General features: G+C 43.5%; 1 protein-coding gene across 2 annotated transcripts; it reads left to right on the plus strand.

Moving 5' to 3' along the window:
- The first annotated feature begins 654 nt into the window (after positions 1 to 654).
- On the plus strand, positions 655 to 7,868 carry cunh11orf24 (chromosome unknown C11orf24 homolog). 2 transcript variants are annotated; one of them, XM_076075945.1, is made up of 3 exons: positions 655 to 1,116; positions 4,134 to 4,475; positions 5,112 to 7,868. In XM_076075945.1, exons 2-3 carry the CDS (start codon positions 4,289 to 4,291, stop codon positions 5,978 to 5,980), a joined length of 1,056 nt encoding a protein of 351 aa, XP_075932060.1. In that variant the 5' UTR covers positions 655 to 1,116; positions 4,134 to 4,288; the 3' UTR covers positions 5,981 to 7,868. The 2 variants fall into 2 exon arrangements, with proteins under 2 accessions (XP_075932060.1, XP_075932053.1); XM_076075938.1 differs by lacking the exon at positions 655 to 1,116 and having other exon boundaries at positions 1,133 to 4,475.
- The last annotated feature ends 4,983 nt before the right edge of the window (positions 7,869 to 12,851 follow it).

Raw genomic sequence — 12,851 nt, forward strand, 5'->3', positions numbered from 1 at the left:
CTCCCATGCCCCTTCAAAGACCAGCAGGTGTCTGTCTCTGTGGGAACCTGGGCAAATGTCGTGGGAACAGACAGTTCTCGTGACAGTGTCGAGGTCCCCCTTGAACTCTGTCACCCAAACATGGCCTGTACAGTTTCACAATTTCAAGGTTCCCTAAAACGACAACAGAGGAATGTTCATTTGTAGTTCTAAGCATATTTAGGGTGTTTTTGACTCACTTTTTGTCTCTCCCACGACGTTATTCCTCTCTCCTACAGTGCCCATTACAATTATGCAAATTGGGCGATGACGTCATTTAGCGACTTCTAGCGACTTTTAGGACAGCCAATAGCTACTTTCCTTACTGAGGAGTTCTGTACAATTTTCTTGAAACGCATTAAATCTCAAAATCAAATAGTATAATTAATTTTATTAAAAGTGAAGACATTACTTAAATAAACTAATGGTCTTAAGTAGCAATAAATAATGTTCTATTAGTGATTTGTTTATATATGCTTATGTATGTTGAACTTAAAATAGTTATTTCATTAAACTTAGACGAAAGAAAATAAATAATTCAAGTGAACTAATGATTTTTAGTAACGATTACTAATGTGGACTTAAATTTGTCTACTGCATCCATTTAAGGTTCTATGTTAACACAACTTGATCTGTTTAGTTCTTCCATGTGTAAAAACTTAAATGGTTTGAGGCAACGGCTTTCCACGTAATTTTCTAGTAAAGTCAACTAGTTCGGGATAACAGTGAGTGACCAGCTGTTTGAGGACAATAGTGATTGGTTTTTTTTAGGATGAAAACTAATTGCGAGACGTTTTTAAAGGTAGGAATGAATGGGCATGGGGTTGAATGCCACAGATGTAGCAAGTATTATTTTATTTTATTTTACATATTGCCGCAAACAGCAGCAAGAGTATGCCTTTTTTAAATTGTCTGGTTTTAGTTTGGTGTGAACTGCAGAGGGCAGAAATTCGCCGATGATAAATCAACGCTGCCAGAAATAAAGCTGGAGAAGAAGAAGCTTACCTCCTGCTTACAGGAAGTGTGGAGTGTCACCTGGCTATCTGTTCGTCTGTCTGTGCTCGTTGTGTTCATTGAATCAATCACAACATACCGCTGGTAAGTGTCCGAAGTCACATTTATTGCAGTTAGCACGTTAGCGGTTGCGTTAGGTTATCCAGATAACCCACGCTAATCAAAACGGCATGTTAGCATTAGCTGGGCTACAATGTGGATGTTATGTTATCTTTCCGTTAACGTGAACTCATTCTAAGTACACCCTGTTCTGGCATGTTAACTAACGTTACCTGTAGCATTTGAAACACATTGTATCCACAGTGAACTTCAGCCATTGGCGTTTAAACTACGTGTTGATTCATGTTACCGCGTTAGCAGTAACGTCAGTAGAATACGGGCTAAACTTTGGTGTTTCTCATCCGAAATACCGTTAGTTAGAGTTGGCAACTTTCTACAGTTCCGTTTTCTCTGCTAATTGGTCGTCCCGTGGCTTATTTATCCAGCAGGAACATAATAACTCATTCGTAAAGTGAGCAGTATATTCTGGTCAGTGTAATGTTAGCGCACCACGGTTACAAGCATACATGATCTATATATATATATGTTCAGTGCTCTTGGGTTAACGTTGAAGTGTATTGGAATATGTTTTGGATTATCAAGGTATTTGTTGATATACCGTAATGCGTTGGTTGGTTGGTAGGCTGTTTAAATTGATGTCACAAAGAGTTTCTCTGTTATGTGCAGAGGCAACGTTTTAAACAGCTCGGTTATTGAACAGAGATTGGTCCTGAGGCGTTCTACTGTCTTAACTTCAATGCTGGCTCACTACTTTCCTCCACGTAGGCATCTGCACCGACCTTTGAGTGTGTCCTGTTGACATTGAGGGCGGGTGCTGGAGCTGAATGGCACCAGCCCTCGTTAAAGCTTTGTCCAACTGCGAGACCTCAGTGACTTTAATGTCAGTGCTTTCATAAATAACAGTTCTCAATAGATGTACAATCATAAGCTTACTTGGAGGCTCTGCCAATTTACTGTCCTGGCATTGATATGTAAAGAAATCCCATGAGGTCCAGGTGGATTTGTTGTTGGTCGTGTGTCCCCCTGTCTTTTTCTGTCCGACTCTGATCCTTTGTCTCATCTTTCTCACTCGGTTCATTAATACCTCTCATTCAGTTCTCTTTTTTTTTACGTGTCCTGATCTCTTCCCACCGTGACTTTGTTGTCCTCTGTCTCCTCCCAGCTTCTCCTCCGTCGTCTCTTCCTCCTGCCCCGTCTTTTGTGTTTCTACCAATAGATCAACTCACCTACTCTCACCTGCAAACGTCGAGATGTGAAACAAATGCTTTGTTAAAAGCCATGTTGGAGATTAAAGGAGCATGAAGCTAAGCTACAATCAATAAAACCAATAGACCTTTGACACAGTGGCAGAGCCAGAGCATTTTTATAGCGGTGGCCAGCCCAAGGCCAGTTGGCATCTTGTTCAGTTGTTTCTGTGTGGCACAGCAGTATGGAGGATTCTGTGTGTGTTCGAATGTGGTTTGATTAACCACAATGACCAACCATTCAGGAGACAACCTTGTTTCTAGGCTTTCTGACAAAGAGGGAACCACTGTGATGTCCATTTTTGAGGAAGATGAGGAGGGTGTTCGTCAAATGTCCCCTGAATGGTTCTTTCATATACGTAAACGTGTTTAAATCGTACAGGGTGAGCTCAGAAAGATATTGATTTCTGACTGAATGCTACAGAATCTAGATTATGATGTTTGCTAATGACCAAAAAAAATTCACAATGACAGACTTGTGCTATTTTTGTATCACCTTTTAAGCTCTGACATCAATTCAAGGCCCTGTAAAGTCAGTGTAGGTGTTTGGAAGCAGAAGTTGCAGTGGAAGTTGAACCAGTGTAAGGAGTAGGGTTTGAACATAGTCAACAACCACAGCTCCAAATCCAACCAAATGCTTCAAGGCTGTGAAATTCGTGAAGGTGGGCTAAAGGTGTTTCTCTTTTGTCCCAATTTGAGTTTCGCTTAACAAAAAGTAGAGAGTCCTCAAAGTGTCACCTCAGAAGAATTGAAAAACAAATACTTCATGCATCGCCTGCTGCTTAATCCAACCGTGAAGCTGAATTGCATTTTCATCTCCAGGTTACATATTCAATATAAGAAGCTTCTTGAACTTGATCCTGGTGTAAAATAACATTTATTTATGTAAAATCATACCTCTGGGGGGAAAGGTTTCAGGCTTTTTCTTTTGCATCACATGACCATGAATGACTGCTCTACTGCACTACCTTGTTCTGACACTAGATGGCAGTCAGTCCTCACGTTTGTCTTCCAGTGCAGCTCTCTGTCAGCTGTGGACAGCCTTAAACCAAACTCCTCTGTGCTGGAAGCCTTGATGACATTTCACAGTAAAAGGCTGAGAGCAATGTGTTTGTACTGTAATAATGTGAGCTCAAACCAAAAGTGTGTGTGTGTGTGTGTGTGTGTGTGTGTGTGTGTGTGTGTGTGTGTGTGTGTGTGTGTATCAAAGCCTGATGTATCTTCATCTCTGTGCCACAGAGCTCCATCACATAAGATGTGAGCCACACTGTTGCACTGGATGACATGTTCATTCATCACCATGAACACACACTATCGTTTATTCTGAGTCCATCCCAAATACACCATCCTGCTGCCACAAACACTCACTAGAGCACCAAATGTGGATTAATCCGCCGCTGAAAATAGTCCCCAACAAATGCCCCATTTCCTCCTGTTTGAACAATGTTTAATAACTACAGTGACCAGCTGTTTGAGGATATTAGTGATTTGTTTTTTAGGATGAAAACTAATTGTGAGGCGTCTTTAAAGGTTTACATCACTAGGAATGAATGGGCATGGGGCTGAATGCCACAGACGGAGCAAGGAAGTCAAAAAGTTTTGACATTTATTTTTCGATAATAAAAAAAAAAAAAAAATAGAACACCAGACTGGACCTTGTTTTGTTTGCTGTTGAACAGCCGACTCAAGTGTCAAAAGTCTGAGCGTCCTTGAACACATCTATTAGAAGCGTCTTTGCTTTCAAATGCATCAAAACATAATAGTGTCTCTAATGGTTGGTGTTGGTGTCTTGTGCAGGTCCAGAGAGTGGATGCTGCCTTCACTTCCTCCTGGATTCCATCCTCCCATTTCAGCTGAGCCTCAACTCCCTGTGTGTGCACCTGACTGTGCCTGTTGAGTGTATGTGAGTGTGTGTGTTAATTCGCTGTAGGCCTATGTGAGTGTGTGTGTCAATGCCTCCCCAGCCCACCATGTCCCCGTGTCCCTCAACGCTCCAGCTGAGTCCATCTGTGTGTCTTCGCCTCCTCTGCCTGCTGCTGCTCCTCACTGACTGCTCCTCCTCAGTATCCAGAAGGGACCCGGTTCCGGCCGAGCCCGTAACCCAGCCCGACACAACACAAGCTAACTGCTCCACAGCATGTGAGTATTAGCCAAGATCTATACACGAAGGAGCTGTGGACACATGATACAGCTGAAAAAAGTAGAAGATGCCTTTACTAATATGTAGATAAATGTGTATATAAGTATGCAGCTGTTTTAATTCCAAACCAAAAGCTGGTAACTTGTTTTTAAAACTGCGGGATTTTTTCAGTATTTAAGCTGCATTTATATCATAGACTGTATATAAGAAGTGGACTTAGTCACTTTGATGACTGGAGGCAAACAATCACCTCAGGGGGATAAAGTTACACATCAGAAATATCATCTTGTTGTGTTGTCGGGTACCCGAATCGACATCTCATACATGTGATAACAAAAACTGGGATATTGAAGCTCTAACGAGCTTCAATATCATCATAGCGATTCAGAGATGGAGAGAATAGTTCCTAATAGTTTAGCTTAGCCTTCTGCTAACCTCCTCAGCTGCACTGCAGCAGGCTAAACTATTAGAGATGGAGAGATAGATAAACTGATATTCTGCAAGTTGAAGAAGTTACTGAAAGTGTTTGCATCGACTTTGGTGGAGATTGCAATGTGTTTTATAGTTAATTGATGTTGTTTACCTTCTTTTTCACTTGGTCATTCATGGTGTTGTCTGTTCCCCATGTGGTGTAGGTGTAAATGCCACAGATCTGTATCTGAAAACTAACTCAAAAGGCAAACCGGAGGACCACTCCCTTCCCGACTCGTCTTCATCCAACCGCACAGTTAATGACTCAATAAACCAACTACCCAATCAGCAGCTGGCATCACTAGTCCATCAGGGTCCATTACCGGCGACGGTCACTCGGACTACAGTCCCTCTTCCTTTTACAAGCACAGGCTTTTCCACACAGGTTGCTCATACTGGACCCAGCACTACTACATCCACTACTATGGAGCATGTGACGAATGTACACACAACCGCTTCACTGGTTACTTCTAAAGCCGCAACGTCTACAACTACGGCAACGTCTACTACAACGGCAGCGTCTACTACAACAAGAACAAGAACAAGAACATCTACCGCAGAACCAACAACTAAAGCTGCAGAACAACCTGCAACAACTGCAGACGCAACAACCACACTCACAAAAGCTAACACAAGCGTCGTTCTTCCTACAACCACAGGTACAAAGACGTCCCCTCCACCACCACCATCAGCTGCCCCGCCACAGCCAAACGCCCCGAGCACCGGGATGCCACCGGTTCAGACCTCTTTACCCAGAGCTCCTACGACCGTCACCAGTACCAGCGCTACCGCCGATCGCGACAAGCCCGTCTCCTCGGGAACGAGGGTCGCCGTGGTAGACGTAGCGGGAGGAGCTCTGACCAGCCAGCTGGTGGACACGGCGTCTCTACTAGCGGTCCTGCTCTTCGGCCTGCTCTTCTTCTTGGTCACGGTGGCCGTATTCGTCACGCAGGCCTACGAGAGCTACAGGAGGAAAGACTACACCCAGGTGGACTACCTCATCAACGGCATGTACTCAGACTCCGGGGTGTGAGAGGGAGGGGGGGGGGGGGAGGGCTAAGCACAATGCGCGGGGATCTTTTTTTGCGCTTTGAATCTGAGACTATGGACTGGATGGTAACGCGGCAATGCTGTGAATTCACAAGGTGAGTGTAGACGGTTCATGGAGAAGGAGGAATGGACTAAACTTGAGCACCAGCTCACTGAACTGACCCTGAAGCAGTCTCTGATCTGTTCCTACCACAAATGTTCCAGTTAACGCTTCCTTCTCTCCCTGCTTTCCTTTCTTCGATGGTTTGAATGTGAGGAGTTTGGCTTGTCCCAGTTTTGCCAAATGTGGAGCAGCAAAATAAGCGGTTACCTGGATGTAACTCTAGTTCTATTGGCCCTCGACACAACCTCAGTCCAGCTGTGGTCGGTTCCAGGCTGGCTGGACTAAACGGGATGCTTCCAAGGTGATAAACGCAGCAGATTTATTTTTTATTTCTCATGTCTTACTGAAAAATATGTCAAAATTGTTTGAGTTATTGTACCTTTGCAGAAGAATGTAGAGCTCATTGAGGGCTGTCTCTTGAGAAAAAACAAAGAAAATCGAGTTGGAACAAATTTGAACCAACACCAACATTCTTTTCCCACATTCGAGCGAATGTTCAAATTTGGAATATAAAGTGAGAGCCCTATTAAGGACCAAAGCATATTTGTGGATGTTATGTCAGAGACGTGAATTTAATTTCCTAGAAATGAACTAATTACTTCTAATTTGAGGAAATGAAAGTAGCAGAGAGCTACTCGTAGCCATTAGCCGACAACATGTCAGTCTTATGGCCCTTGTTATTACCGTGTGCAACCTTGTGCAGCTCAACAAAGCCTCCTCTCCGTCAGTTCAGTGAACAGAAGACTGTTGTCTTTTTAAGCGTCCACTCACTTTGAGTTTAACCTCCTAAACAAAGTGGTTTAGAGAATCTGGATAAACTGTCGTTTACTTATAAAATATGGCCGAAACTACAATAATGAGATGCACGCTGTAACGCATGCATTGCAGCGGACCAATCCTCTGAATGTAGCAGGTCTGACCTGAGTGACTTCACAGGGTAGAGAGCTGGACTTGAACCAGCCTCTTCCATACTTCACTTTAAAAGCAAATAACCGCGTGGAAAAGCTTCACAGGACTCCACAGAGGTAGAGCAGTTTTACACAGAGGGAGAGAATATATCCATCGCCAGGAATTAAGTTTCCCCAGATGTGGCCCGGTGCGCCAGCGCCAAAGAATATTCTGTGTGTTTGGTTCAGTCGGTAGGCCAGAGAGGCACCACCGAGTCGTCTCAGTCGAGTCAACAAGTTGATGATTTCTTCATCGTCCTGTCGGCCGGTTAACGTTGGCTCTGTGTTTTTCTGCCGTCTGTTTGTTTGGCAGCTGCTTCGCCATGTTGAAGAAAAGAAAAGACGGCCGTATTAAAACAAACCGCCTCATTTGATTCACTCTGAGAATGAATCAAATCAATCCTGGTCACGGTAGTTACACTTCTTTCAGGAACTTGATCAATGACTTCAAATATTTTGACATCAGGCGCAGCAACAGCTGTTATTCCTAAAAAAGATTAGCCACCCTGATTATGTGGTCGCACTACACAAACCATATTGTAGCTCGGATTGGGGACTGGAGGAAATACTCCCTTTTTCACTGTAGCTGTCTTGAGAAAAGTTCTGGAGATAATAACCAAGGAGAAGACAATAACCATCACTTTTAGTACATTCACATGAAATATGACTGACGGTGTGTGAAGCCTCGGTTGTGCAGCATTTCTTTATTGTTTTGGTTTGGCTAAAACATCTCTTCATTTCAAGATTAAATCAGACATTTTGGGAAATCCGTGTGTTTGCTGTCAAACCCTCAGCTCTAGTGCACGGGGAGATGCTCTCAAGTTCACGGGGAGATGCTCTCAAGTTCACATTTGACATGGTCACAAGCCGTCTTTCCATTCACACATTATTAAGCAAATTTTGAAGTATGGCGGTGTGGAAACGACAAAATTAGATTGAAAAAAAAAATCCTCAATTAAGCAAACAGTTTTTACGCTCGCTTGAGGCGGTGTTTGTGTAAAGCGTTCAGGCGCTACATGGGATACGGAACGTTCTTGCCGAATACATTTTGACGTAGCGAACATTGAACTCGCATGACTGATCAGCTTTCTGCTTTTGGCATCTTCTCTGATTTTCTCCCAAATTTTCGTCTTTGTCTCCAGACAGCATGAAACATGGCCGATACTAGTCGACATGAAAGAACAGCTAAAACTTGCTCAAGTGAAACAAATTCCTGAAGACCTCTCTCCATTTCTCTATCGCACAATTCTCGCGGTGTCACGAGATCACGCCAGAATAGCGGGACCTCGTATCATGTGAGAAATCAATCGTGTCGGGCTTCAAGTAATGCGTTTGTGACCTGCTAGTGCACGGACCAATCAGCATCCTGCGAGGCAGCTAGGGGCGTGGCTTAGTGCGTGGGAGACGACACACTTTTTTTTGAAGTGCCTACCTTTTTCCAATGACGGCTTGTCAGATGTTTCTGTTTAACAAACCATGTGGTGTGTCGTTAGGGTAGATGGCCCAGGTGACTTGTTTTGTTGTTGTTGTTCTTGTTCTCTGTTTACTGGCGGATCACAGCCATGTGTAGCCTAAAGCGCCAACTTCTGACCAAACTACTCTGTAGCCGAGTTCATTTGCTCCAAACCGGTCAATACAGACGCACTAAATGCGCAATTCCTTTTTGCAACATTTCCAAAGTTTGTTTAAAATTTGCTTGACAATTGAATGGAAACACGGCTGCAATACAAGTACAAGTCCTTTTTTATTTAATTTAAATAATCCACAGCTAAGCTAATGACAGCCCCACGATGTCTTAACAGTTTCACACGTGTTTAGACACTGTGGTAATAGCCTAGCTTAGCACAAAGACTGGAACACACATTCACATTTGATGGAGCTTGGCGAGCACTTTCCCCTGCTCAACACATTCTGGGCCCGTCTCTTACTGGAGAGGTCTGTACAACATCTTCCAGATCTTCTCATCCGACTGGTTCAGTGCCAAAAGAAGCCTTTCTTGCAAATGTGTCTTTTCTATTTCAAAGTCTTACGATTTCACTTCCATTCCATTAGCTTTCTTTGATGCCAATGACATTTCGTCTTTTTTATTTGATCTTTTTGTTCAATGTTTTTGCACACATGGGTACAGGGCCATACTAGTTTATTTCAATATATTTTATACGGTTTTTTTTTTGCTCACGGTGAATGTATTTTTGAACGCTCGGCTATTTACAATATGTTGTGTTGTGTTTCTTCTGTATTAATCTGCCGTCTGTCTACGTTCATGACCAGCTTGTGGGTTATATTTTGTCCATAATTCCTAAACGGAGTCTTCATATAGCTTCATGTTTACCTCACCATGCATTCTCTCTTGTTTTTATATTTCACTGATGAACATGGATCCATTCATTCGCTTATTTTCAATATGTTTGTGGAGACTCGTCATTCCTGTAAACATTGCGTTCAGCAAAGCAAGTAATTATGAATTCCATATATGTTACTCAGTTTCCTCAGTATCCCATGTGTTATCAGAATTATGGAATTATAATAATTAGGTGAAGTTCTCCAGCTCATGAGATGGATTACTGTTAGAATCTCATAGTTATGAGTCACAATTCCGAGATATGGAAGCTCTAAACGTGAATGCACAGAATGAATAATATGTGAGAACGTGATGAAGGCATACTCTGTACATCTTACCTGAAGTTGTTCTCAATGACTGAATTACTGTTGCCTTTTCTCTTTTCCTTACACGTTTGTGAACGTTTGTCTTCTGAGGGGTTCATGGTTGATGAACGATTGCCAAATAATCACTGAAGCACATTATTGTATGATAAAGCCAAGGGAAACATAAAGCCATTATCAATATGTGACTGACCACATGACAAAGAGACGGCTGGTGGATGTGAAAGCTCACAGCAGAGGAAGTTGTCAAACGTGTGCTATTCAGTATCTCTGCCGTATATAAAATGCATTAGGTTTGACCCGAACCTTTATTGTATTGGACCTGCTCATTTTGTGTTCATTTTCCACATCTTTAAAGATGATGTCAAGCCAGAATGGATTTGTTTCTTTTTTTTTATGTTATTTTAGAAATGCAGGGAAACGTTAAAATGTGTTTACAAGACGCCACCAGTACGTAAGCAGAGAGCGGCTTTGTTCGCAAAATGTTTTTGTCATGAAAATTGGATGTTTATTCCGTTATCTCGGGAAAATGAGGTGTCTGATGATTTGAAAAGAAGCTTGTTTTCTCATGAGAATTTGAGATTTATTCCTTTAAGAAAGCCAGATCTTTGTTCAGCTCTCTTGAGGAAAACAAAACCTTTTGGCGGCTCGTTTCTTGAGAAAACGAGATGTTTATCGCGTTATCTTCAGACAAAAAAAAAAGTTACTTTATTATAAATCTTGAGATCTTTAAATAATCAAAATGGAAAAAATAATTTGTCCGCTCTCAGCTTCCATACATGAGTGTAATTACTAACATTTTATTTTCTCGTGATCACTGACTCATTTTTGATAAGTTTAGTTTCCTCATCAGAAAATGATTTCATGATGTCTGCATAACTCAAACCATCTAACCATCATTGGATAAAAGCATTAGGGAATCACTGCCTGGTGTCTGGTATTTCGAGGGGATTAGCATCGTGCACCGTCATGCAGAAACCGTTTGGGTTATTCACAAAAACAATGATTCAGCGATCATTGGAAGTCAAATCGAAGGCCTCTCTTGAGGTCTGCAGTGATGACTAGAATTGTTCTTGTGACAATGTAGTGCAAACTGATGAGTCGGTGTCCAGCATGTCAGTGAAGCATTATCTAGATTTGGTGATTTTGTAACTGTAATTTGGAGTTGCTGACGTCGGTAATTCTAAAGTGAGCTGTTCTGTCCTTGAAACAACACAGATTGTGTTGAAGATGGATTTGTGTTTGCGGTGTCTGATGAGCAGAATGACGGGAGGAGACACCTGCCGTGTGCCAACTCAACATTGTACCAATGCACTTTAAAAAAGATATTTTTACTTGCAGAGAATAAATAATAAATAAAAGAACCAAATTGATCTCGCTGGTGTTTGAGTCAATCGATGTTGTCTAATCGTTGTGTATTTCATAGGAGCGAGCTGTACTGCAGTTACGGTGTAATACCGTCATTCCGCATGTAGGGAGCACTCACTGATCAAAGTTGGAGCCGGGTTTAGCCAGCGGTTCAGTCCGTGTGGGTCCCTCAGAGCCGGCTGCTCCATCTGCACATCACATTTCTCACAGCTCCGCCTTCGCCTCGGGGATGCACAACAAGTTCGGCTTGGCTTCTGCACCACGTATTTGTAAAAGGTGAAATCATTTTTATTGGTGTGTTTTTTTTTTGGTTTTTTTTGGGTTTTTTAATCAGATGGCAAAATGCACGCTGATAAAATTCCTGCCCGTGTTAAACAGTGGTTTGGCAAGAAAAGTGTTTTTTTCCAAACTTACCTCAGTGATTGTTCCAATACTCCTTAAGCTTGAGCACACTGACCACAAATCAGCCATTTTTCACAACATTATTGTTTTATGCCTTTGGATTCCAGTAAACTTTTTTTGGTTTTCCATTCGCAGAAATTGTGGATAATATCAGGTTCTTTTTGCGGTAATGCCTCAGTTAAGGTTTCAAGCGAGAAGGTGGAGTTGAAACCCTTCAGACCACTGATTGGTCAGAGAGAATTGTCACTAGAATCACTAAAACTGATACCAAACGTGAATCGAGTTGAGCCGAGCTGTACAATGCAGTAGAAATTCAGTAAAAACATTGCATGCAATGCCATACGCAGTGACAGACTCGGGCTGTGGAGCACCAGCGCACAGAGTTTTCTACAGCAGCCTCTATAACACTGCATCTCCTCTCCACGGGAAGGGCTTTTGTCATGTTTATACATGGAGAGCCCTCTGGTTGCCCCACCCAGAGGGCTCTCCACGTTTTCTCCGCTGGAGGGGCACCTCATCATGTTTTCTCCACTGGAGGGGTGCCTCATCACGTTTTCTCCACTGGAGGGGTGCCTCATTACGTTTTCTCCACTGGAGGGGTGCCTCATTACGTTTTCTCCGCTGGAGGGGCGCCTCATCACGTTTTCTCCACTGGAGGGGCGCCTCATCACGTTTTCTCCACTGGAGGGGCGCCTCATTACGCTTTCTCCACTGGAGGGGCGCCTCATTACGTTTTCTCCACTGGAGGGGCGCCTCATTACGTTTTCTCCGCTGGAGGGGCACCTCATCACGTTTTCTCCACTGGAGGGGCGCCTCATTACGTTTTCTCCGCTGGAGGGGCGCCTCATCACGTTTTCTCCACTGGAGGGGCGCCTCATTACGTTTTCTCCACTGGAGGGGCGCCTCATTACGTTTTCTCCACTGGAGGGGTGCCTCATTACGTTTTCTCCGCTGGAGGGGCACCTCATTACGCTTTCTCCACTGGAGGGGCGCCTCATTACGTTTTCTCCACTGGAGGGGTGCCTCATTACGTTTTCTCCACTGGAGGGGTGCCTCATTACGTTTTCTCCGCTGGAGGGGCACCTCATTACGCTTTCTCCACTGGAGGGGCGCCTCATTACGTTTTCTCCACTGGAGGGGCGCCTAATAAGGTTTCTCCACTGGAGGGGCGCCTCATTACGTTTTCTCCGCTGGAGGGGCGCCTCATTATGTTTTCTCCGCTGGAGGGGCGCCTCATTACGTTTTCTCCGCTGGAGGGGCGCCTCATTACGTTTTCTCCGCTGGAGGGGTGCCTCATTACGTTTTCTCCACTGGAGGGGCGCCTCATTACGTTTTCTCCGCTGGAGGGGCGCCTCATTACGTTTTCTCCG

The sequence above is a fragment of the Anarhichas minor genome, unplaced genomic scaffold (assembly GCF_050575085.1).
Source record: "Anarhichas minor isolate MPS153535 unplaced genomic scaffold, ASM5057508v1 ptg000005l, whole genome shotgun sequence".
Taxonomy (NCBI): Eukaryota; Metazoa; Chordata; class Actinopteri; order Perciformes; family Anarhichadidae; genus Anarhichas; species Anarhichas minor.